This window comes from Capricornis sumatraensis, chromosome 20 (genome assembly GCF_032405125.1).
Source record: "Capricornis sumatraensis isolate serow.1 chromosome 20, serow.2, whole genome shotgun sequence".
NCBI lineage: Eukaryota > Metazoa > Chordata > Mammalia > Artiodactyla > Bovidae > Capricornis > Capricornis sumatraensis.
In genome coordinates this window covers 29,541,530-29,568,846 of record NC_091088.1, presented here as the reverse complement: position 1 = coordinate 29,568,846, position 27,317 = coordinate 29,541,530, and the positions used below count along the sequence as shown (strand labels likewise).

Here is a 27,317-nt window from a genome sequence, read left to right as displayed (position 1 = left end):
AAACCCATGGACAGTGGAGCCTGGTGGGCCACAGTCCATGGGGTCACAGAAGAGTTGCACACGACTGAGCGACTAAACAACAACAACAAAAACAAGAATACCCAATTTTAACTCCACAAGTTTTCATCTTCAATTCTTACCCCTCAAATCCCTACCTATTCAGCTGTTTTCAACTGGCTGAAAGCTATTTTGAGTGTGAAGTTGTCGAACAAAGGATATATTCTTTGCTTTGCAGGAAATATTATCTGAATGGTCTAAGAACTGGTAGGAGGATGCAAATACTGTAATTGAAAAGAAAGAAAGCAAGCTACGGCCCAGAAAGGAAATGTGGTAACAATGGTCAGGGCAAAAGCACGAGGAATTTGCATACCTCTGTTGTAACAGAATTTGACCACTGATATGTGTGCTAGACAAAAAAAATGAACAGTTCTGTGTGCATTTCCACATCTACTGCCAGATCTTAGCTAAAGAGGGGTAACTTAAGAGGAAGGAACTATATATATATATTTTTTATATATATATTTTATACTCAGGAAATTAAACCTGTTTCTCTAGAAACATCTAAGATCTAGTGTTTTCTGGTCACACGGAGATACACTGAGCTGGTTATAAAAGTGGGGAAGTGTGACACGTAATTAATAAACAAGTATCTTCATGGCAGACAAGCAACCTGCAAGTCTCAAGAAAAATTTCATTGTAGTCAAACTCACTCTGACATAATTTGAGCTCCTACAACATTTGGCATTATTGACATCTAAATGGCTGATAACCAAGCTATCTAACAAGGTAAAATAAGATTCTTATAACTTAAATTCCACAGTCCTGTCACTTAGAGCACTGGCCCCCACTCAGGACTCTGAATTACATATACAAACTTAAGGTTTACATTACAAAAGCTGTGGATGCAATTGGAAAATCCAAGTAAAAATCTGAAGAACCATTATTCTGATCCTCTCTCTTCAGAAGCTACCTAAGGGTATCACCAAAGCCAACAAGATTCTGAACTCAAAGGCCCATTATTCCATGTCATCCCTAGAAACTAAGCAGAGTTCTTGGAATCAGTCGTCAAAGTCTTAAAAATCTGGTCAGAATTTTCAGAATATTCTGATTACTCCTCCACTCCCCACCTGCCACTGTAACTGAACGTGAAACAGTGTCCTGTGAATGATGATATGAGCTGCCTTTATGGCTCTTCTGCCTTAATGGCTCACATAACACGATTTCTTCCAGTTTTCCATGTACAGACTATTCTAAAAATGAGAGTTTCTGACTGTGCCTCTCTCACAATCTCTCAGATTTCACAGAACATAAATCTTCAAGAAGCTGAGGGGTTCCACCAGCTACTGTAGCTCCTTTGGTCAGGATGTGAAGGCTTATCATGAAACTTGGCAGAGGTCAGCATTCAGTTCAGTTCAGTCACTCAGTTGTGTCTGACTCTTCATGACCCCATGGACCACAGCATGCCAGGTCTCCCTGTCCATCACCAACTCCTGGAGTTTACCCAAACTCATGTCCATTGAGTCAGTGATGCCATCCAACCATCTCATCCTCTGTTGTCCCCTTGTCCTCCTGCCCTCAATCTTTCCCAGCATCAGGGTCTTTTCCAATGAGTCAGCTCTTCGCATCAGGTGGCCAAAGTACTGGAGTTTCAGCTTCAACATCAGTCCTTCCAACGATCACTCAGGAATGATCTCCTTTAGGATGGACTGGTTGGATCTCCTTGCAGTCCAAGGGACTCTCAAGAGTCTTCTCCAACACCACAGTTCAAAAGCATCAATTCTTAGGTGCTCAGCTTTCTTTATAGTCCAAATCTCACATCCATACATGACTACTGGAAAAACCAAAGCCTTGACTAGATGGACCTTTGTTGACAAAGTGATGTCTCTGCTTTTCAATATTCTATCTAGGTTGGTCATAAGCTTCCTTCCAAGGAGTTGCTGCTAAGACACTTCAGTCATGTCTGACTCTGTGCGACCCCATAGACAGCAGCCCACCAGGCTCCCCTGTCCCTGGGATTCTCCAGGCAAGAACACTGGAGTCGGTTGCCATTTCCTTCTCCAGTGCAGGAAAGTGAAAAGTGAAAGTGAAGTTGCTCAGTCGTGTCCGACTCTTAGCGACCCCATGGACTGCAGCCCACCAGGCTCCTCTGTCCATGGGATTTTCCAGGCAAGAGTACTGGGGTGGGGTGCCATTGTCTTCTCCGTTCCAAGGAGTAAGTGTCATTTAATTTCATGGTGGCAATCACCATCTGTAGTGATTTTGGAGCCCCAAAAAATAAAGTCAGCCACTGTTTCCACTATTTCCCCATCTGTTTCCCATGAAGAGATGGGACCAGATGCCATGATCTTAGTTTCTGAATGTTGAGCTTTAAGCCAACTTTTTCACTCTCCTCTTTTACCTTCATCAAGAGGCTCTTTAGTTCCTCTTCACTTTCTGCCATAAGGGTGGTGTCATCTGCATATCTGAGGTTATCAATATTTCTCCCAACAATCTTGATTCCAGCTTGTGCTTCCTCCAGCCCAGCGTTTCTCATGATGTACTCTGCATATAAGTTAAATAAGCAGGGTGACAATATGCAGCCTTGATGTACCCCTTTTCCTATTTGGAACCACTCTGTTGTTCCATGTCCAGTTCTAACTTTCCTATCCTGCATACAGGTTTTTCAAGAGGCAGATCAGATGGTCTGGTATTCCCATCTCTTTCAGAATTTTCCACAGTTTATTGTGATCCACACAGTCAAAGGCTTTGGCATAGTCAATAAAGCAGAAATAGATGTTTTTCTGGAACTCTCTTGCTTTTTCAATGATCCAGTGGATGTTGGCAATTTGATCTCTGGTTCCTCTGCCTTTTCTAAAATCAGCTTGAACATCTGGAAGTTCATGGTTCATGTATTGCTGAAGCCTGGCTTGGAGAATTTTGAGCATTACTTTGCTAGCATGTGAGATGAGTGCAATTGTGCAGTAGTTTGAGCATTCTTTGGCATTGCCTTTCTTTGAGATTGGAATGAAAACTGACCTTTTCCAGTCCTGTGGCCACTGCTGAGTTTTCCAAATTTGCTGGCATATTGAGTGCAGCACTTTCACAGCATCATCTTTCAGGATTTGAAATAGCTCAACTGGAATTCCATCACCTCCACTAGCTTTCTTTGTAGTGATGCTTCCTAAGGCCCACTTGACTTCACATTCCAGGATGTCTGGCTCTAGGTGAGTGATCACACCATTGTGATTATCTGGGTCATGAAGATCTTTCTTGTACAGTTCTTCCGTGTATTCTTGCCACCTCTTCTTAATATCTTCTGCTTCTGTTAGGTCCATACTATTTCTGCCCTTTATTGAGCCCATCTTTGCATGAAATGTTCCCTTGGTGTCTCTAATATTCTTGAAGAAATCTCTAGTCTTTCCATTCTGTTATTTTCCTCTATTTCTTTGCGCTGATCACTGAGGAAGGCTTTCTTATCTCTCCTTTCTATTCTTTGGAACTCTGCATTTAAATGGGTATATCTCTCCTTTTCTCCTTTGCTTTTCGCTTCTCTTCTTTTCACAGCTATTTGTAAGGCCTCCTCAGACAGCCATTTTGCCTTGCATTTCTTTTTCTTGTGGATGGTCTTGATCCCTGTCTCCTGTACAATGTCACAAACCTCTGTCCACAGTTCATCAGGCACTCTATCAGATCTAGTCCCTTAAATCTATTTGTCAGCATTAAAAGGAATAAAAAGATAGGAGTGAGTGATGAAAATATGGCCAACCAGGGTGGTGACATATTGGAAATTCCCCGAAGCTAGGAAGTTGTGCTTCCTAACACAAGTTTAAGGGCTAGTTCTGACAGCTTGGGTTTAGATACACAATTTGCAAAGGAACAGGGCTTATTTTCAAGGTGGCAAACTTAACTTACAATCTTTCTACATCTGATTTCTCCAGACTGAAAACTCACTATGATAAGAAAGGCCAAACCACAAGTTTCAAGGGTACATTTTGAACCACTTACCTCAACTTCCACCCTTGTGAAGGGCTGGCACCAAGTAAGCACACAAAGTTGAATGCTGAGGAGAAAAGAGAGAAGGCCATTTTTATGTGGTAATACAAGTACTATCTAATATTGTTCAACCATCCTTTCTTGACAAACAAGCAACCTTTGTCACTCTGTGTGTATTCTGCATTTATAAATGCCACTCTCCTGCTTTACCACTTTTGGGGCTTAGAGAACTATTCTTTTAAAAATATTTTTAATTTTTTATTATACATTCTTTTAATATTCTTTTCCTTTATGGTTTATCATGTGCTCAGTTGCTCTGTTATGTCTGACTCTTTGCAACCCCATGGATTGTAGCTCAACAGGTTCCTCTGTTGGGGTTTCCCAAAAATACTGGAGTGGATTGCCATTTCCCTCTCCAGGGGATATTCCTGACCCAGGGACTGAACCTGTGTCTTGCATCTTCTACATTGGCAGGCAAATTCTTTATCGCTGCACCACCTGGGAAGCCCTCATGGTTTATCATAGGATATTTTTTTAATTGGAGGATAGAGAACTATCCTTGATATTCAAAAGTTAAATTGCCAAACACAACACCAAATATGTATTTGTGGGTCAGAGCCACAGCTCAGCAGAATGAACCCCAAATTTGAAGTCTCCTTGACAACTAAGTGAAAGTGAAGTCGCTCAGTCATGTCCGACTCTTTGTGACCCCATGTACTGTAGCCTACCAGGCTTCTCAGTCCATGGGATTTTCCAGGCAAGAGTACTGGAGTGGGTTGCCATTTCCTTCTCCAGGGGATCTTCCCAACCCAGGGATTGAACCCAGGTCTCCCATATTGTAGGCAGACGCTTTACCCTCTGAGCCTGCCAGGGAAGTTGGTGGCTCAGACAGTAAAGCGTCTGTCTACAATGCAGGAGACCTGGGTTTGATCCCTGGGTCGGGAAGTTCCCTGGAGAAGGAAAAGGCAACCCACCCCAGTACTCTTGCCTAGAAAATCCCATGGACAGAGAAGCCTGTTGTCCATGGGGTCCAAAGAATTGGACACGACTGAGCGACTTCACTTTTCACAAAGACTCCTCTAGGCCTAGAGAAAACTACTCACAGTCACATTTTAAGATATAGTAATTTGTCTATAGAAAAACTCCTGAGTAGAATATTATGTTACTAAATTTTTTTTAATAGTGAAAAAAAAATACGGGCCCATAAAAATAAAAGCCAATCCACATTATCTCTCATTAAGTAAATTGTTCTTTAATGATTAACAGAGAGCTTTGAATTAATGATTTAAATATTGATTTGAAAATTCTGAACACTATTAAAAAAATGAAACCACACACAACATCTCTTTAAACTCGACTTGTGTTCACACTACAGACAAACCAAACAGCATTTCTTATGGAATTCTCGAGGACAATTGGGGAAACTGATTTAGACATAACAGACACAGTGCTAAATATAACATGATGGAGATGAGAAGATAAGGTAAAAACGGGAGGTTACCACACATGAGTGCAATGTGACCTAAGATAAAAAAGTTGTTTCTTTAGAAGATCTTGTGTTTGTTTACAAATCGTTAGATATCTTTAACTCTGAAAATATTTTTTTCCTTTCTTAGCTGTATTCTTTCTCCTATTTTTCCTCCTGTCACATACTTCTCAGGTTAGAAGCCTAGATTAAATACTTAACCAGTCTATTTACCCCCAATCTCCTATTTGACCTTCATTTCCACTGGTCCAGCTGCAAAACCAAAAAAAGTCACAATGAGCCCAAAGTCACTATCTCTAAGTGGACTTAACTTGTAAAGGCCCTGAGGATGACATACCTCAGGAAACATAAATATGTTATCCCTCAATTTTCAGGTATTTTTTTCCTAAAATGTTATACTATTTGTTTCTGAAAACCAGGAATTAGAAATTAGTGATGACAGGAAAGGTATTCTAGCCAAGGGAATAAATAGATATCCTTTACAGTTTATGTGCCCTATTTTTAGTGTTATTTACTTAACTCTGACGACCAAGGACTGAAACATAACAGGAATATAAATGTCTCACAAGTATCATTATTTATTAACACATGTAATCAGCCCATCTATTCTGATTTAAATGTATTATTCAAAGCAATTTACATACACAAAAATGGAGAATATAAGTTTGTAGTGAAAAAAATCTAATTTTCATAAGTTGTTTGGATTGTCTACAATATATTTGAAGGCAAAGTATGATTTCTTTTAAATATTTCCAAGTGATGGTCACCTTTCCATCAGTAATTTGAGCTCTGTGTGTAACAGCATCAAAAGGCATTACTGCATAAACTCTGGGAAAGCCCTCAAACCCAAAATGTAAACAGGTTGTCTTTTTCATTTTTTTTTTAATTTGGGGGAAGGTTTATCATTTTATTTTTCTCTTCTGCAGCCCAAAGCCAGCCAGGTTCCTTGAGGTGAACACTGAGGGATGTCAATGTTGTCTGCGCAGGTAAGAGGACCAAAGGAGGCACCTGAATAGGGAGGGGTACTAAACAAAAGAACTTCTTGAGAGAAAGTAAGATTCTATGTGTTCTGCTCTTTTTAAAAGTTCTATTTCACTTCAGCTTGCTTAACAGTGAAACTGTATTCCTCTCTTCTCCTAACTGTTTACAGAAACTGCTGATTTCCCAGCCTCTCAAAACCCAAGAGTGGAAGTGAAAACTTGCTTAGCTATTTCCTCAGCTCAAATCAGACACATCACAACTATTTCAGGCCATATGACTAAACTGTTCTGGACTATTTAAACCAATGAAGTGAAAAAAAGATGGAGACACCAGATAACATTAAATTTGCAATGAAAGTGAAACTACAAAATTTAAGCTAAGGAGGATGCAAATGAGATCACTGGAATGTTTCTTAAGAATTGGTAAACACTTGAGATGCATTAGAACTGACAAACAACTAGAATTATGCACATGGGAGACACTGGGGTTTAATGGGCAAGATAGTTATGCTCTCCACAGAAACTTATCAGTTATTTAAGGCTCTGATGAGAAATCTTTACTTCTATAAAAACAAGGCTTAAAAAAAAAAGAACAAATTCTTTCTCTTTCTTTACTTAAATAAAATTTATATAAATGAATAATAATGTAAGCAACTTACAATGTATATCCTTGCCACGTCCAAGTCACAGTATCCTAGAATAACAATAGTATTTAAACTATTACAGAAAAATATCAAACAAAACCAAAAATGTTATTTTGATATTGGTATTCATATACTTCCTTTTTGAATTAAAAGCAATATGTTGAAAAGCAAAATAAGCACTAAACAATAGTGAAATGATCTATCAATTCTTGGATTATATGTCTACATGGCAAAGATCTGTCTGTCATCCATATGTAACCATGTATCTTTTTATGGAATTAAGTTGATCTGAATTTTTTAAAAAAAGATTGTGTATGCTTAACTATTTTCCTAATATAAACATATCTGGATAATTAATTGGCTTACAAAAACCAGAATTCGTCAGTTCTCAAAAAGGAGTTTATATCAGAGAAGAGACTATAGAAATGAAATAGTACAGAGTGAAAGAATTTGGATAAATAACATGCAGAAGTACATTGAGTAAAAATTTGATAAATTTTAATTTTTTAACTAAAAGTGTGCAAAGCTGAGAAATCAACCACTGATAGGAAGTTGATTAAGAAGTCAATCTTAAATAACATAGATCACGAATAATTACATCCTGCCTTTTTATGTAAATTCTGTAGTAAAGAAAGTTCCTCTCAGAAACAAAACATCTGTCTCCCTGCCAAAAAATGACTTTCTTTAGGAAAACGATGACACAACCAATATCCAGAAGACAACAATGCATCTTGCTGAAGCAAAGGCTATTTCCTGAGCCCACATGGACTTTCTGTAGAATGTGAAGTTCTTTGCAGCTATTTTCTTATTTAAGCTACTTGTCAAGTGTCACAGCTACTAAGTACTGAGTGTCACTGAACACCACGCCTCTTCCAAATTTATCCTGCTACTTCAATCCTTCTCTACCAGTAATGACCATTGAATCAGGAGATGTTTTTCCTTTCAAACTTTATAAAAAATCACAACTTTGTGAGAGCTTTTTCAAATCTAATCTAAGAGACCCTGGAGCTGAGACATACTCATACCATCACAGGGACAATAGGGCAGAAGCTAAAGAGATATCTTCCTGTAGCTTAGTCGGAGAAGGCGATAGCAACCCACTCCAGTACTCTTGCCTGGAAAATCCCATGGACAGAGGAGCCTGGTAGGCTGCAGTCCATGGGGTCTCGAAGAGTCGGACATGACTGAGTGACTTCACTTTCACTTTTCACTTTCATAAATTGGAGAAGGAAATGGCAACCCACTCCAGTGTTCTTGCCTGGGGAATCCCAGGGAAGGGGGAGCCTGGTGGGCTGCTGTCTATGGGGTCACACAGAGTCGGATACGACTGAAGTGACGCAGCAGCAGCAGCAGCAGCAGCAGCAGCAGCAGCAGCAGCAGCAGCAGCAGCAGCAGCAGCAGCAGCAGCAGCAGCAGCAGCAGCTTAGTAATAGCAAAAGCAGTATCAAAAATTGGTATCAACCAATTTCTGCCTCCCTCACAAGTTTTTTTAAGAAAGTATCTTTTTTTAAGGCTGTAAACCAGGCTTCAGACTGTTAAAAAGAAAACTTTATTGAATTTGTTACAATATTACTTCTGTTACTTATGTTCTGGTTTTTTGGCCATGAGGCATGTAGGATCTTAGCTCCTCAAACAGGGATCCAACCTTCACCCCCAACACCGGAAGCTAAAGTCCTAACCCCAGACCACAAGGGAACTCCCCAATCTCACAAATTTTTAAAAACTAAATGTGGCAAGGAGAATGAGACTTCCTACCTGTTCCCACCATTTACCTATTCATCAATTTATTCAAGCAAAAGGGGTCCTAGAGAATTTGTGCTGTTTGGAATGGTGAGATTCTTCTCATAGTAAAATATGATGCTTACCAGCTTGTTTGGGTATCTGAGGAGAATTGGCTGCACTGGAACTCCTGGAATGAAGGCTCCTATAACCACATAGTGAAATTTTATAACATGTTCTTTATATGAATACAAGTTTTACAGTGAACTTAAAAATTAATAATAAACAATGTAAATATACTAAATGTTTTAAGAGTACACATAAACTATTGGCTGAATGTTGGTAAATTCCTAATGTTAGCCAAAATGAGAGATTTTTAAATTTAGAAATATGTAAGTAAAATATTAAATGTTATGCCTAAGTCACTTAAACTATTATTTTTATCTCCATTTGTTTTCATTTTCCAAGTACCTATTATTCAACAAGCTTTTTTTTTTTAAGAGGAAAAGACAAAATAAAGAAAAGAAAATCTAGATGAAACTAAATGCTGAACCACTAACTACCACACTTGCTAGAGTGAGTTCTGACTTTGGTTCTGAGCATTCTAGCCACCAGCACAAAAACATTTAAAAATATTAGTAATGACTGTTAAATAACATATGAAATTATAAGTTGCTATAAAATTCACAACTTCATAATATTTTAAAAAGGCATGACTCTCAGAAGGAATTAAAAGCATTATAATGATAATTGAAATAGGTTTTCTAACTTGATGACATGGACCCCAAGTGTCTGTGGGGGTTGTTCTTGGAGGAAAAGAAAAATTGCTAGTGGTTTCTGCTCAAACACACACATACGCACACACACACATGACATCCCAAAGAAGAAGGCGTTATGATACCAAAAGAGAAAGTAAAAGAGTGAGTTGTGGATTCACATTATTAAAAACATTTTATCAGAAAATAAGAAATGCTCCAAGCAAACTGATGAGTTATTTTGTATATTTATTATTAGCTCACTTGAGAAATCATCTATATTATTTTGTCAAAATACATAATTTAATTGATCTCACCTGGTTTAAAAGTAATCAAACAGGACCGATTTGTACAAGTACCTTCTGGGAAAACTAGTATCTTGGGAGAAAAGGAATAGATTTAATATTTCAGTCTAATTAACAGATTACCTCTTTATTTGCTTTCCTATGACTTCACAGTTGCCAATTTTTATAAAGCAAAAATAAAAGGCTAGCACTTAATGTCAGTGAAACCTAGAATCAGATCGTTCAGTTTTGTTCTAAAAGAAGTATAGTCTGACCATTAAGATAACCTGAAAATGAATTAAAGTTTTGAAGAGAGAATATACACAGTAAATGTTTCTTAATGATGATGCTAATGATCTGAAAAGGGTTCAAAGAAGCTGTAGACCCTGAATCATGGTCAAAGTTGCATTCATTTTATACAATATTAAATTCTTTCTTCTACTGGTATATACCTTTAACTAAATCATTTGCTATTTCTGTTTCAATTTTCCCATTAAATGATATTCCCTCTTACAACATACAGTTTCAGGTTGTACTGAGAAAAAAGGAGGAAATACCAACAATATGCTTTATGCTTACTTGAATTTGTTGACATATGGAATACAATTTAATATTCTTTTCTGAGGAGGTGTTTTTAGTTTTTAATATATTATGATTTCCACACAAAAACTATGCACTACAGTTCCCCATTAACTGAATAAAACAGCAGGTTGATTTTTCTGAAGCCTTTGGAATTTAGCAATGAGTAAATTGCTAAGCACAGAAACAAAATCCCTGCACTTACAGCATTTAGTAAAGGATATTTTATAACAATTAAAGTAATTAGTAAGCTAAACTACCATAACAAGTTATTTGTAAAATAAAAATTGTGAATAGGTGTGATTCCATTCTCCAACTTAACAAACAAACAAACAGGTTTCCTATTCCAATTGGATACAATAACAAATATAATTCATGCAGTGGATATTCTATAGCTATACCATGAAGAATAAATTAATGTACAGTAAATCATAAACTCTCAAAAATCCCAGGGACAGGGGAGCCTGGTGGGCTGCTGTCTATGGGGTCACACAGAGTCGGACACGACTGAAGCGACTTAGCAGCAGCAGCAAGAACTAGAAGGGGCATTAAACATCATATAGCATCTCTAATACTTGAATTCTTTTTATAATATCCCCCTCAAGTGGATGCCTAGCCAATGCCTGAACATTCCAGAAAGAGGTTCCAAATCAGACCATTCTAATTTTGGACAGGAAGTTCTTTGAAATGAGCAAAGTGAACTGAAATCTTGTTTACTTTCACCCACCAGTCCTAAATTCCTTGGAGTCAAAGAGCAAAATCAAATCCTTATTCCAAATGTCATTTCTTCCCAGTCACTCTTTAAATCATTCCTCACATGCCTTGGTTTCTAAAACCTCCTGGTTGATCATACACCTCTTAGTACTTTAATATCAAAACATTACCACTAGTAGCCAGGTAACCTCAGGACCATGAGTTCTGCTAGAGATCACTTGTTTTCACCTGGGCAAAGGCCAGGGGGGTACTTATCAGAATCACCCATGAGGCTCTATTTATGCAATAAATGTTGCTCCTTCCACACCTTCAGAAGCATTTCAGGGACTTCCTTATGGCCCGGTAGTTAATAATCTGTCTTCCAATGTGGGGGAGGTGGGTTCAATCCCTGGGCAGGGAACTAAGATCCCACATGCTGTGGGGTAACTAAGACCAGACACAGCCAAAAATAAACAAACTTTAAAAAAAAAAGCATTCCAGGGGAAGGAGGAGATGGGATGGTAAAATGTAGAAAAGTTCTACAGGTGATTCTGAAATGCCCCCCTGAACTGAAAAGCACTATCTAAATATACTTCAGATAATCTTAAAATATTGATCACTTTCAAAATATACCCACCCACCATATTTTTGAGTATAACTGAGCTTTAGTATCTCATCTTTAAAATGATAAATAAATTCAGAGGTAGAAAATTACTTTTTATGACACAAAGTAAAAACCAGTTCAAAGAGTATGGAGAATAAAAAAGAACGATACATTTAATTCTAGGAGTATCTCATGCAGAAGAGGACTTCTTAATCCTTACTCATTTATTCTGCTTTTATTATGCTAAAGACAACTAGCATAAGGTATACCCTGATATATGGATCCAAACGAATATATACAAGTGTACAAAAAAATAAATTCTCAATATATTTAAATAAACATCTATTGTATTTTACCTGGGGCCATTCCCCTCCTGATGTGGCCCGCCTTATTATTTCATTTATTGTGTTTTTTCGAGAATCTGGATCTACACGGGACACCAACACTGGCTGCAAGGCCCGCAATATTCCTTTAAAACAAATGAAGAGTCATAAGTCATTTTTTGGGATACAGCTACTATAGACATGATACCAAATTATAAAACAAATTGCATGGAAAATTAAAAAGATAGCAAATCAAAGAGAACAACTTAAAAAACCGTCTTACTCAAAGTTTGTTAGAACTTATTAATAGATTCTGGATTCAAAAGGACAGGTGGCTATTTATACCTAAAAAATACTTCATTGATTTCACAGAAGTTAGCAACAGGAATATGGAAAAAAAAATGTAATTTTCTCCCTAAAAGACTTCTTTCTCAATTTACATTAAACATTCATAATATGCCACAGATTGTCTTGTTTTATTTTGGGAATATTCGTGCAATAATATTGCAAGCTGATTATGTGAAGCCATAGTACATGTGGGTAGGGGGCAATTGCTATTTATCTTAATAAAATTTTCAGTGCAATAGTCTTTTGAGTAGGTAGCTTCCTAGCACAATAAACCTCATTTCACCAAAAATCTATTGCTAAACAACTTTAGGGGAAAATGTCATGTTACACAAAGCAAGGTGGTTATCTTAAAAAAAAAAAAAAAGAGAGAGTGTGTGTGTGTTTCTTAGCTGAATGACAAAGCTGTAAGAACTACTATCATTTTCTCTAGAGTACCAAGGCAATTTTCAAACCTACTCTCTCACCACCTGATGCTTGGCAATAGCCTTGGGACAACTGGAAGCAGTTACTTAGAGACTAACCCCAGGGGAGAAAGCAAAGCATCTGGTAGGAAAAAACATTTCACTTGTTTCATTATTTTTATGGCAGGAAGCATTTATTGTTCTACATCATAATTTTCAACGTTACACATTTTTCCCTCATGGAGATTTGGGGGCAATAATGAAGAAAACAGAGTTAGGAGAAAAGACTTATTGCATTTATCACCCTAATAACCCTGAAGAGAAATTCACTGAAATACTAGGTAACTGGTGCTTTCACAAATTCTTCAATTAAATTCTCTCTCAAAAAATTTACCATATTTTGTATTGAAAAACTGTTCTTTTGGGCTTATATTTAGGAGCAGGAAGAAGTGATGCAGAGGTGGTGCAGCGGCAGAGGTAAGGTTTAAAAAGAATGATAGGGGATTTCCCTGGTGATCTGGTGGTTAAGACTCTGTGCATTCCCTGCAGGGGGTGCCAGTTTGATCCCTGGTAGGGAAACTAAGATCCCACATGCTGCACAGCACGGCCAAAAAGATAAATGAAATAAATAAATAAATATTTCAAAGAGTTATATCTGAAAGGTTTAAAAATTTTAAAAAAATTAAAAAGAATGATGAGGTATAGGTAGGGAGGTCTTTAATCTTTTTTCATAAATTCATTCTTTTGATATTATACCTCATTAAAAGCAATAAAATGTTTGAAGTGTTTTATTATTTTAAAGTCTTTAAAAAATTAATCAGTAAACTATACAGAATTTTCTAAATTTAGAGCATGAACATGAAAATATTTTCTCTGTTGTCTTACAGAGTACTTACTGCCAATCAGAGGCACCTGCACATTCTCATTTCGAGATACTATAGAAGGTAATCCAGCTGCAACACAGGCAATTCCATCAAAGAATGTTGAGTGAGGGGCAACGACAAAAATTGGTGCTTCCAACGGAGTTGCAATCTTTCCTTTCACAGTAACTACAAACCCCATTGAGAAGAACATGGCATGGCCTAGAAACTTCAAGACTGGATGAGTAATTTTCCTTTGGAAATAAATATAAAAATGGACATAATTAGCTTTACCAATTGCAGCTAACAGCAGGGTTTTACTCTAAAGCACAAAGCAAAAACCAAAATACGTCAGCACTTCATTTTAAAATATCAGCTAGGAAGAACGGCTAACACTTCAGTGGAGCTCTTTCTGCCAGGCACTGTTCTAAGTACTTTATGCATATTAACTTCTTTAATCCCTAGCCCAATTTTATGAAACAGAGAGAGCATTTATCATTATTCCCATTTTACAGATGAGAAAACAGGCCCAGAGAAGTAATTTTTCCAAGGCCACGTGACTATAAAGTAATAAGAATAAATTTTCAACATGCATCCCCCACTGAGAAATTCAAATCAGTCTTGTCCTTCATGAGTCACCTTAGATACCTATATTTGTGTAACAAAGATGCTGCTACCCTCAAAAACACTCTTAGAACTAGCATGCTGAAACAGTCCTCAGAGTTATTTTAAAAATAAAATTGTAAAAGTAAGCCTTATTACTTATATCATTATAGCCCTTAAAAATCATGAAGAATCTTAAGTAAATTTATTATCTCACTTCCTGGAACAAAGATGCACTTAATTCTGGTTATTGATTTGTTTACTATTTTAAAAGAATCTGACATTAAAAATTAATTAAATCAAATTGTGCCAGGAATCTTGTTGAACACATAAGACAAGCTCCAGTCTCTGTCTTTGATAAACTCAGTTGAGTAGAAAAACAAAAACACAGTCCTAGAAGTGCAAACACACGATGGACATCTCAGTATATGAATAAGCATATAGCTTTTCATGAAAAACATGTGTCTCCCATAAGACATCTGACAGGAGTTTTAAAAAGTGAGCTTCCTATTGAATTCTTTCAATATTCACATAATAATATTGTGAGGAGCTATTAAGCAACTAACTCCCAAGGAAGTTTCTCTAACTTTTATTTCATGGTGAGGAGAAGTGAGACACAGAAAGCCCAAGTACTTTTCAGGAGGACACAGGGAAATGATTGCTCTCTCCTTGCTCTGTAGTTTAAGAGCTGAGATCTTTATTTATTTAAAGATAAAGAGCTCACCCTGTCACAGAACTTTCAGACCTCCTGTTTTTGATTTATAGTGATGTAGCCTCTGCCGCTAAGTCGCTTCAGTTGTGTCCGACTCTGTGTGACCCCACAGACGGCAGCCCACCAGGCTCCCCTGTCCCTGGGATTCTCCAGGCAAGAACACTGGAGTGGGGTGCCATTGCCTTCTCCAATGTAGCCTCTAACAAGGTCCAGTCCCTGGGTTGGAAAGATCCTCTGGAGGAGGGCATGGCAACCCACTCCAGTATTCTTGCCTGGAGAATCCCCATGGACAGAGGAGCCTGGAGGGCTACAGGGCATGGGGTTGCAAAAAGTCGCACACGACTGAGCGGCTAAGCACAACACAGCACAGCCTCTAACGACTGCATTCCAAAATATCCTATATTCAGAGCCACAGTTGTTGATCACTGCCTAAACTTCAATAAAGTCTTCTAATCTTAATTCACCTAATATTTAGACATAGTTACTTCTTACCTCTTCCAACCAGTTATTGGGTGGGTCAGCTTTTCAGGACAGCATGCTGTTGAAATTGCAGCCAGCGACCACGCCAGTAATAAAATTAATGCAACCAACAGGGCACGAATTGGAAGCAGGATAATTCCAAGGAAGAAAATCTGAAAGTTAAAGTTGATTAAAAAAAATAGATGACATTTTAATGCTGTAGTTATCAAACAGATATACTTAAAAGAAAAAATCTTAGGCTATTCAAGCTTCACTCAAAGATGAATTGAGCATTACCCTGCACCAGGCAACGATCTAAGCACAAAGGAAATAAGACATTATATCTGATCTCACAAAGTCTGCTAGGTAGCAAAAGAAATAGGGGAGAAAACCAGTGAATGCGAATAGGAGTTGCTGGGGAAACAAAGAAAAGGTGTGTTGGGCTTAGTGGTAGTGTGGGATTAGTAGTTGTGATACACAGGCTTAGTTGCCCCATGGCATGTGGAATCTTCCCAGACCAGGAATTGAATGCCATGTCACCGGCATTGCAAGGTGGATTCTCAACCACTGGAAGTCCAGTTGTATCATTTTAAAATGTCACTGGTAGTGTATGAGAATTTCAGTCACTGTATATCCTTGCTGACATTTGGTGTTTAAAATCACTTTAAAAAATCAATTTTATGAAGGCCTAATTTACACAAAATACAATATGAGTTTTTCAAATGTATAGCCCTATGCAGACACCACCATAATCAAGATACAGATCATTTCCATCATTCAAAAAAATTCCCTTGTGTCTCTTTGTAGTCAGTGTATCCTCAGTGTATGGCAACCACTGACAATCTTTCACTATAGTTTTTGTCTGTTCCATATTTTCATATAAATGAAACCACATGGTATGTACTCTTTTACATCTGGCTTCTTTTACTTCATATTTTTGAGATTCAACCATGCTGTTATATGTATCAGTAATACAGTCTTTTTCATTGCAGAGTGATATTCCATTGTATGAATATACTGCAATTAATTTACCCATTAATCTGTTCAGGGACATTTAGCCTATTATAAGTTCCTATCTATATGAGTAAACATCAATTTTTAAGACTCATACATTTTCATTCATGGTGGATGGTAGTGAAATTGTCAGGCCAGGATGTGCTTAAAGAACATGCCAAATTGTTTTCCAAAGTTGTTGTGTCGTTTCATACCTCCACCAATGAAGTATGAAAGTTCCTGTTGCTTCACAGTCTCATCAATTTTCAGTGTTGTCAGTCTTTGTAGCCATCCTGGTGGGTGTAAAATGATATCTCATTGTGGTTTCCTTAATGAACAATGATGCTGAGCAAATTTTTTCATGTGCTTATTGGTCATCCCTTTAACCTATCTGTTCAAGTCTTTAGTCCATTGTCATTGGGTTGTTAGTCATTTTCTGATCAATTTTTAGGAGGTCTTCATATATTGTTTACAAGCCCTTTTTCAATATATATATTGAAAATATTTTCTCCTATTCCATGGTTTGCTTTTTCATTTTCTTACTGGTATCTTTCAACGAGAAGCGTTTTAATTCTGATGAAGACTAATTTATCAATTTACTTCTCTTCTGCATCCTAAGAAATCTTTACCTATCTCAAGATCATGAAGATATTTTATATCTTCTTCTTCTAGATGATATATGGATTTTGCTTTTATGTTCAAGTCTATGATCCATTGTAAATTACTTTCTGTGTGGTGTACAGTAGGGATCAAGTTTTATTTTTATCTACAGATTTATCTAGTTGTTCCAGAACCAGCTCCCCCGGCCCCTGCTTTCCCCACCCACCCCAGCTCTGAGGCCTGTGGGATCTTAGTTCCTGGACTAGGGATCAAAGCTGCGCCCCTTCCAGGGAAGTGCAGAGTCTTAACCATTGGACCGCCAGTGAAGTGCCATCCCCAGAACCAATTATGAAAAGACTTCACATTCCCCAATAAATTTTGTTGGCCACTTTATCAAAAAATCAATTGAACATATATGTAGGCTCTCTATTCTGTTTTGTTGATCTATTCGTCTGTATGTCTGTCAATTCCCTACTCTCTTAATTGCTATAGTCTTGTAATAAGTCTTGAAATTTGGTAGTATATGTCCTCCAACTTTTTACTTTTCAAACTTTTTTTGGGATAATCTAGATCCTTAGTATTTCCACATACATTTCAGAATTAATCTCTCAGTTTCCACACAAAAAGCCTGTTGGAATTTTTGTTGAGCTTTCAATGAACCTATAGATCAATTTGGGAGGAATTACCATCTTAATAATGTTGATTCTTCCAACTTACAAACATGGTATAGATCTTTATTTTATGTAAATCTTCATTAATTTCTTACAATAGAGTTCTGTTGTTTTCGTTGTAGTGGTCTTGAATCTGCCTGCAGTGCAGGAGACCCTGGTTCGATTCCTGGGTTGGGAAGATCTGCTGGAAAAGAGACCGGCTACACACTTCAGTATTCTTGGGCTTCCCTGATGGCTCAGCTGGTAAAGAATCAGATGCAGTGTGGAAGTCCTGGGTTTGATCTCTGGGTTGGGAAGATCCCCTGGAGAAGGGAACAGCTACCCACTCCAGTATTCTGGCCTGGAGAATTCCATGGACTATACAGTCTATGGGGTTGCAAAGAGTAGGACATGACTGAATGACTTTCACTTATGGCTATCATGAGATTATTTAATTTCATCTTGCAGTTGCTGCTAGTATACACACAAAGTTGATTTAAAATTTTAATCTTTAAACATTATTAAGATGACAAAACCAATTTTGAGTAACTGTTGGATTAAGAGGATTATGCATCATATTTTCTTTTGGTAATAAGTTATCTCTGTAGGAAGGCCTTCTTTTGACACTATTGTGATTATTTTCCTCTCTTTCTTCATAGCACTTACTAAGACATGGAATTATATATATTTCTATACTTGCTTGTTTAACTTTTTCAGTGAAACACAGGCTTAAGATAGGCAGAGTCCTTATTTCTCTTGTTCATTATATCTCTGTCTCCAGAGAGTAACATTGTGCCTGGCATATGGTAGGCATCCAACAAATATTTTTGGTATGCTAAATGACCCACAGTTACAATTCCATATTCTCCTGAGGAAAGAAAAGCTAGGCTAATTTTCTCCATGCCACTATGGAACAGACCCTTAAACAGTCAAAAAGAGAGGAGGAGCAGTAAAGCTAAGCCCTATGAGATGCAGAAGTGACAACAGTCCTTAAACAAGATATTGATCATCACTTAAGATTAAATTTAGCCTAAATTCATGATATTGAGTCATCCTTAAACACAAGTATATCAATCTTTTAAACTGGATAATACAGACAACATTGTTTTTCAATCGTGTCTATTTAAATTTTCCTTTACCCAGACTGTTCAATCCATTGAAACTACTTTGGAATCTCTGTCTACATGCATTTTAACATTTTAAAAAATATTGCAACTATATTCATTTCTATCCAATCCAAGTGGTAAGTTTTAAGTACAATTTATATACAAACTACAAAACTACAATTGTATACAATTTGTAGATAACAAATGGCATTGATAACTATCAAGATCAGCAAACAATACCAGGTTCTTTCACATATTATCTCACTTAATTTTAACCCTCCTTTGATGTATTATTATTTCAATTTAATAGATAAGGAAAGTGAAGTTGAGAGAGGTCAACTGACTTGGCCAGTCATACACCTTATAAATGACAGGGCCTGAGCAGGTTTTCTAAGACTAGTGGTCATTCCATTAAATCACAATTCTTATAGAGTTACTTGGAAGTGCTCTCTAAATGGTTGCAGGCATACTATATAAAAAAACAAAAAACAAAAACTCAAAAATTTAGTAATCCAGGTACAATGTACATACTTACAAACATGCCACTTTGAGCCTCTCTCCAATACATGAAGCCAAAGAGATGGACATACCTTCATTTAAGTATAACTGATTTGATGAACTCAGGCCAAAAGGAATTCTGAGTTAGAGTCAATGAATTTGTTAAGTGTTTCTGAGTGACTTTCACTCAGAAATTTTAAGATATCATGGGAATATATTTTAAGACATAAATATAATTTTAAGACATTTTAAGATCAAGTTTTTAAACATTTAGTTTCTTTACAAAGAGGTATTGCTACATTCATTATCTTCCTCTTCCTTTCTCATACCTTCAGACACCCATCAACCATTACTGTAATCACCACCCACACTGCTTAGCCCAGCACTTAACCTATCTCTGCCATAGAGGACAATGGTCTCAGTGCAGATAAGCATGCTGTGCAAAAACTACACTATTTCAAATCCAAAGTAAATAAACATGTAAGATGGACAGGAAACATTAAAAGTTTTTTTCCCATGCAGAACACATAGGACAAATGTAGCTTGCATAGTCTATCTTGTTCTCTGATCACTAACTTCACCAAAGAGGAAGTCCAAAGAGTGAGTGTAACTGCTAATGGTAAAAGCAGTGCTTTACAAGAAAAAGGAAAGGACAGGAACTTCCTTTTTGTATAGAGCCATTTTTAACAACCAGAGAGTCTCTCGTCCTTGAATCTACGAGAAGTGTTTGGGTGAAAACCGATTCAGGACCAAAAACTCTTGACTACCTTAAGCGGACCCATATTATTCCTTTTCTTAGGTTGTGATTTCCCATCCTTGATGCAACTGCTCAGCCAAAACATCCTACCTTTCTTTTGGTTCTAATTCCAGACCCGGGTTCTCTGCCTTCTCCCTCACTCTTCTCATCCCAAAAGGACTCCTCTCCTTCCCTCAGACAAAACAACAACAAAAAGCTCCCCAAACCCACTCTCCTGCAGTACGATGAGCTCCCACTACACTTGCACACACTCAGGTTGAAGTTCTTCTCCCAGAGCCCTTCCCTCTTCTCAGGACGTAATGTTTCCTCCGCCACGGGCCTGCTCAGCCTCCTCCTGTTTAGCACCTTCTCCCAAGACCCACATGCTCCTTGCATCTTCTCTTCTCACACACACACACCCAGACCTCCAAGCATCCTCCAAGGGCCCTAAATTCTCAGCGCAGCATCTCTGCCCCCTGCAGACTCCCGGCCCCTTCAGAAGCCCTCCCCCCTTTCTTCCTCGAACCTGGCTTCCCAGACTCACTCCCCTCAGTCATTTCCCCTTTACACCCACACTGCCCTCTAAAAACAGCCTTCCCTGACTGGCCCTCAAACTGCCTCCTCCCTCAGATCCACACCCCTGCCCTGCATCTGTCGCCACTGTCAGGCGTTCCTCACCTGGACTGCCTCCGTTGTCAGACGTCCCTCACCTGGACTGCTTCCTCCCTCAGACCCGCTCCCCTCACTTGGACCTGCCTCCGCTCTCAAACTCCTGTCGCTCACCTGAATCTGCTTTGCCCGTCAGCCTCTAGTCAGTCCCCTGAATTTTTGTCAGACTCACATCGCTCACCTGGGTCTGCCTCCCCTGTCAGACGTCCCTCACCCGGATCTGCCCTCCTCCCTCTAACCCATGCCCCTCACGTGAATCCACCTCTCCTGTCAGACCCTCGCCCCCACCTGGATGCGCCTCGCCACGCCCAGCCGCGTCTGCTGCACGAAGGGATTGGGCACAGGTGGCGGGAAGAAGGACGCCTGGCGGGGCACCATGGGCGGCCGCAGCCCCGCGTTCCCGACGCCAGCTCCCGGCACAGTGGCCGCCACGGCCCGCGCGTCAGCGCACCGGTTCATGGCCGACCCTGGCGTCTGACTAGAGCGAAACGACCCACGCGGAGCGCGCGAGTGGGCACCGCCGCCAGGACTCAGTGGGAGCCGCTTAGGAGTCCGGGGCTTCTGCGCAGGCGCCAAAGTTACCTAGCCGTCCTCCGCTCTCGCCCCGCCCCTCTGGCTCCGAACACGCCCAGGTTCTGGCCCCACCCCAGCAACCCCACCTCAAGCACAGCCCCACCCTTTTAGGTGTCTGGCCCTTCCTTTTGGGATTCATAGCTCCGCCCCCTTGGAGGTGACTTTTTTCCTTCAAAGCGACGCACCAGCAAGAGAGACAGTTTAGACTGTTCTCTGCTCCAGCATCAGGCCAACCTGGCTTAACTTTCGCTTTTATTGGCTCTTTGGCCAAATCATTGTCTCCATGAACCTCCGTTGCCCCATTCGTAATACCGAGATAAACAGAACCTGAATCCAGCGATCTGAGGAGCAACTCTGGGGCTGTTCCATTAAGAGGGTTCATTATCCAGGGTGGATCTGATTTCTGGTGCATGTTTTGCTTTTGCTTAAACCAGTTTGAGTGTCAAGTTTATCAGTTACAGCTGAAAGAGTCCTGACTGATAGAGAAACTGGTGCCAGGAGTGTGCTGTCTTCCAGTCAAAATATGGACTGACAACGTGAAGATAGTTTTCCCAAGGAAAATTGAGCTACAATGACTAGAAAAATACAAAACCACCATTGCCCTCTGAATGAGATGAGGAACCTAGTCTCAGAAAAAAGAGAAGTGACTTGGAGACTATTTGTCTCCACTTTACTCACATCAGAGTCTGAAAAGAAATAAAAAGCATGATCAGAAGGTCCACCAATGGAGCTTCCCCCAGGCTGGCTTCAGGAGAAGGCAGGACATAGGGACAGCAAATCCATGGAAGGGAAGCATTTTGATGTCCCTAAGCAAATGCTCATCAGGCAAAAATGAAATCAGGTGGCATGATCAAGGTATGAAAAGTGACTCTTGAGAACTGAAAGTGGCTTATGGCAAGTTTCAGGGAATCAATTGAAATATGTAGCACCTTAGAAACAAACATCCTGCCTGTAGCACTTCACTGTCAGAATCAGAGAGATGATGTGGTCTGGTGAAAAAAGAGCGCAGACTTGGAAATCCCAAAACCCAAAAGCAAGATTGAGGTCCAGGGTTAACTCACCACAGACCCGTGACAAAAATCACTCCCCTTATTGAGCCTTTGTTTTCGTTTATATAATGGAGAGAACAGAGTTCAGTTCAGTTCAGTCGCTCAGTCATGTCCGAATCTTTGCGACCCCATGAATTGCAGCACGCCAGGCCTCCCTGTCCATCACCAACACCCGGAGTTCACTCAGACTCACGTCCATCGAGTCAGTGATGCCATCCAGCCATCTCATCCTCTGTTGTCCCCTTCTTCTCCTGCCCCCAATCCCTCCCAGTGTCAGAGTCTTTTCCAGTGAGTCAACTCTTCACATGAGGTGGCCAAAGTCCTGGAGTTTCAGCTTTGGCATCATTCCTTCCAAAGAACACCCAGGACTGATCTCCTTCAGAATGGACTGGTTGGATCTCCTTGGTCCCTAAATTCTGCCTCCTGAGAATTCTGTATATAGGTCAAGAAGCAACAGTTAAAGCTGGACAAGGAACAACAGACTGGTTCCAAACCAGGAAAGGAGTACGTCAAGGCTGTATATTGTCACTCTGCTTATTTAACTTCTATGCAGAGTACATCATGCAAAATACCCGGCTGAATGAAGCACAATCTGGAATCAAGATTGCCAGGAGAAATATCAATAACCTCAGATACACAGATAATACCACCCTTATGGCAGAAAGCAAAGAAGAACTAAAAAGCCTCTTGATGAGAGTGAAAATGTTGGCTTAAAATTCAACATTCAGAAAACTAAGATCATGACATCTGGTCCCATCACTTCATGGCAAATAGATGGGGAAACAATGGAAACAGTGACAGACTATTTCTTGGGCTCCAAAAATCACTGCAGATGGTGACTGCAGCCCTGAAATTAAAAGACACTTGCTCCTGGGAAGAAAAGCTATGGCCAACCTAGACAGCAAATTAAAAAGCAGAGATATTACTTTACCAACAAAGGTCTGTCTAGTCAAAGCTATTTGGTTTTTCCAGTAGTCATGTATTGATGTGAGAGTTGGACTATAAAGAAAGCTGACTGCTGAAGAATTGATGCTTTTGAACTGTGGTGTTGGAGAAGACTCTTGAGAGTCCCTTGGACTGCCAACTCAATGGACACGAGTTTGAGTAGGCTCCGGGAGTAGGTGATGGACAGGGAAGCTCAGAGTGCTGCAGTCCATGGGGTCGAAAAGAGTCAGACATGACTGAGCAACTGAACTGAACTGAAATTAAAAATGAAATGAAGGGGGAAAAAAAAGCATACCTATCGCCAAAAATCTGCTCCAAAGTAGCTCCCCTGTGTTAGAATTGTCTCCATAGGAGCTTTTAGTTTTAAATTTTGTTGGACTATAGTTGATTAAGATGAGAGCCGAAGAATTGATGCTTTTGAACTGTGGTGTTGGAGAAGACTCTTGAGAGTCCCTTGGACTGCAAGGAGATCCAACCAGTCAATCCTAAAGGAAATCAACCCTGAATATTCATTGGAAGGACTGATGCTGAATCTGAAGTTCCAATATTTTGGCCACCTGATGCAAAGAACTGACTCATTGGAAAAGACCCTGATGCTGGGAAAGATTGAAGGCAGGAGGAGCAGAGGACGACAGAGGATGAGATGGTTCAATCGTATCACCGACTCGATGGACATGAGTTTGAGCAAGTTCCAGGAGTCGGTGATGGATAGGGAAGCCTTGCATGCTGCAGTCCATGGGACCGCATAGAGTCAGACTGAGTGATTGAACTGAACTGATTTACAATGTTGTGTTTGTTTCAGGTATACAGCACAATGATTCAGTTATACATATATTTATTCTTTTTCAGGTTCTTTTCTCATACAGGTTATCACAGAAATATTGAGCAGACTTACCTGTGCTATATAGTAGATCCTTGTTGGTTATCTATCTTATATATAGAAGTATGTTTATGTTAAGGAGAAGGCAGTGGCACCCCACTCCAATACTCTTGCCTGGAAAATCCCATGGATGGAGGAGCCTGGTAGGCTGCAGTCCATGGGGTCGTGAAGAGTCGGACACAACTGAGCGACTTCACTTTCACTTTTCACTTTCATGCATTGGAGAAGGAAATGGCAAACCCACTCGTGTTCTTGCCTGGAGAATCCCAGGGATGGGGGAGCCTGGTGGGCTGCCATCTCTGGGGTCGCACAGAGTCGGACACGACTGAAGCGACTTAGCAGCAGCAGCAGCAGCATGTATATGTTAATCCCAAGCTCCTGATTTCTCTCTCCCCCCATTTCCCCTTTGGTAACTGTAAGTTTGTGTTCAACATCTGTAAGTCTGCATATGAATCTTTTTAGATCTCACAAAATTATTTTAGGATAATAAACCAAGTGATGATTAAAACAGGGAATTATTCTCTGGTGGTCCAGTGGCTGGGACTCTGAGCTCTCAATGTTGAAGGCCCAGGTTCAGTCATGGTTGGGGAACTAGGGTCCCACAGGCCACTTAGTACAGCCAACAGAATAAACAAACAAAACAAACAGAAAAAAACAAGTGATAAATAAAACAGGAAAAGAAAGAACTATCATGGGGCAAGGACATGCATTATCTTGGTATTTGTAGCTGAATTTCTTTAATATATTATGAAGAATCGAAAAACACAGCAAAACAATTTCACAGTTTTCCCATCAAGAGGTAGTCTTTCCCCATCCCTAGAATCTGAGCTGACCTCACAACTTGTTCTGATCAATAAAATGTGGCAGAAGTGGTACCATGTGAGTTTTAGAGCCTGGGCCACAAGGGGCCCTTATAATTTTTGCTCCCAAACTCTTGCCACTGCTTAGGGAGGCTCAGGCCAATCTGCTGAATGACAAAGAGCTCATAGCGAGGGAGAGGCCCAGTGAGCAGGTAACACCAAGAAAGTGAGAGAGGAGCTTCCCCAGTGGCTCAGTGGTAAAGAATCCACCTGCTGATGCAGGAGACACAGCTTCAACCCCTGGTCCCAGAGGACTGAACATGCTATGGAGCAACGGAGCCCATGTGCCACAACTAATGAGCCTGTGACCTAGAACCGGGGAAGCACAACTACTGAGCCTGCAAATCACAATTCCTGAGCCTATGTGCTACAGCAACCGAAGCCCACATGCCCTAGAGCCCGGGCACTGCAACCAGAGAGTAGGCCCCCTCACAACTAGAGAAAAGCCCATGCAGCAACCGAGACGCAGAACAGCCAAAAATAAATTAAAATTATTTTAAAAAGAAAGACAGAAGGAAAGTGAGGGAGGCCTCCTTGAACCCTGGGCTGCCTTTGTGGGTCAGCTAGTAAAGAATCCACCTGCAATGCGGGAGACCTGGGTTTGATCCCTGGGTTGGCAAGATCCCCTGGAGAAGGGAAAGGCTAACCACTCCAGTATTCAGGCCTGGAGAATTCCATGACTATATAGTCCATGGGGTCGCAAAGAGCCAGACACAACTGAGCGACTTTCACTTTTTCACTACCCTGAAGTTCAAGGGCCTAGCTGGACCTTTCGCTGGTAGGGGTTAGGGAAAGGATATTCCCGGTACCTGAGACCAGTTTGTCAAGCCCTGAGTGGCTGAAAGATAGATGGAGTTGGTGAATGACATGTTTATCAATCAACTGCTCAGAGTAGGTTCAAGGCATGATGAGACTCTGACTCTGGGCCCTGGGATGGCTGCTCCTTCCAAGGTATTCACTGTAGAAATCTCGGAATCTTCCTACCCTACCAGGCAGATGTAGCCTTTAGCTACTCAAGTGACCTCTCTGAGCCTGCATACTCATCTCAGAATGGGAAGATTCATTCCTACCCTGAATGGATTGTGGTAATAAGTAAAATAATGCCTGTGTAGTGTTCATAGAAGTGCATGCAAGAGATGGCACCTTTCAGGTATTACACGTGGAGCAGCTGAATTTTCTCAGTATAAAAAAGAACCTTAATGACAATGTATGACAGCCATGATAATAAACTGTCCCTAGGGCTTCCCCGGTGGCTCTGTGGTAAAGAATCTGCTTGCAGTGCAAGAGATCCAGGTTTGATCCCTGGGTCGGGAAGATCCCCTGGAGAAGAGAATGGCTGGCAGACCTGTGTGGCCCTTCAGCACAGAAGGAAGCCTCTCGAGTCCTTAAGAACCTGAGTGATTGGGCAGGCCCCAGGAGAAAAGAGGACTCCACTGAGGTCACCTCCAGAGACCTGTCCATTCCTCATCCCCTCCCACCAGCCCCACCATGAGAAGAAGTAATAGACTGTTGGAACCAGGGAAGGTCTCTGAAATAAACTCAAGCCTTATGTTCTCTTAGCAGCTCTAAGAGAGGGCTCCCTGGTAGCTCAACTGGTAAAGAATTCGCCTGCAATGCAGGAGACCCCAGTTCTATTGCTGGGTGGGGAAATTCTCCTGGAGAAGGGATGGGTTACCCACTCCAGTATTCTTGGGGCTTCCCTGGTGGCTCAGATGGTAAAGAATCTGCCTGCAAAGCAGGAAACCTGGGTTCGACCCCTGGAGGGCATGGCAATCCACTCCAGTATTCTTGCCTGGAGAATCCCATGAACAGAGGAGCTGGCAGGCTACATTCCATAGGATCGTGAAAGGTTGGACATGACCGAGTAACTAAGCACAGCACAGCTCAGCAGCTCTAGAATTTCCATATAGGAGGGGATTAAGGATGGGCAGTCTGCTGGGAAGGAAGGATAAGGAGCTTACCCATCAATAGAAGCTGTGTTTAGAATGCACACACAGTTCTCCCATAGCTGTGTTTATTAGAGAGTTTGGGGGAGGGGAGATGGAGGGTAATGCTATTGATGGAGATACTTGGTTTCCGACTAAAGCTTCTTCTCTCGGTCACCTTTGGCCTTGACTCAGGATGTTATCCAGTATCTATGGTACTCTCGGAAAATCACTTTTCTCCAAGCTTTAGTTTCCTTATCAATCAGAGTGGACTGATAATAGCCTCCCTTTTTCAGGTTGCTGTAATCTAAATGAAGCGATGCATGTGAAGGGTCTGGCACATAGTAAGCACTGTATTAATGGAAGGGGTGTTACTGTTAAATTCACTACTATTAGTATTAGAATTTATGT

General features: G+C 40.2%; 1 protein-coding gene across 1 annotated transcript in view; it reads right to left on the bottom strand.

Moving 5' to 3' along the window:
• The window catches only part of LPCAT2 (lysophosphatidylcholine acyltransferase 2), a 64,720-nt gene extending 43,587 nt beyond the window's left edge, over positions 1–21,133 (bottom strand). Inside the window, exons 1-8 of the mRNA XM_068992774.1 lie at positions 20,963–21,133; positions 15,456–15,595; positions 13,685–13,902; positions 12,073–12,185; positions 9,874–9,934; positions 8,948–9,006; positions 7,098–7,132; positions 3,985–4,039 (exon numbers count right to left, since the gene is read on the bottom strand). Coding sequence (XP_068848875.1) covers positions 3,985–4,039; positions 7,098–7,132; positions 8,948–9,006; positions 9,874–9,934; positions 12,073–12,185; positions 13,685–13,902; positions 15,456–15,595; positions 20,963–21,133 — 852 coding nt within the window. The remainder of the gene's footprint in view (positions 1–3,984; positions 4,040–7,097; positions 7,133–8,947; positions 9,007–9,873; positions 9,935–12,072; positions 12,186–13,684; positions 13,903–15,455; positions 15,596–20,962) is intronic.
• Between the last annotated feature and the right edge of the window lie 6,184 nt (positions 21,134–27,317).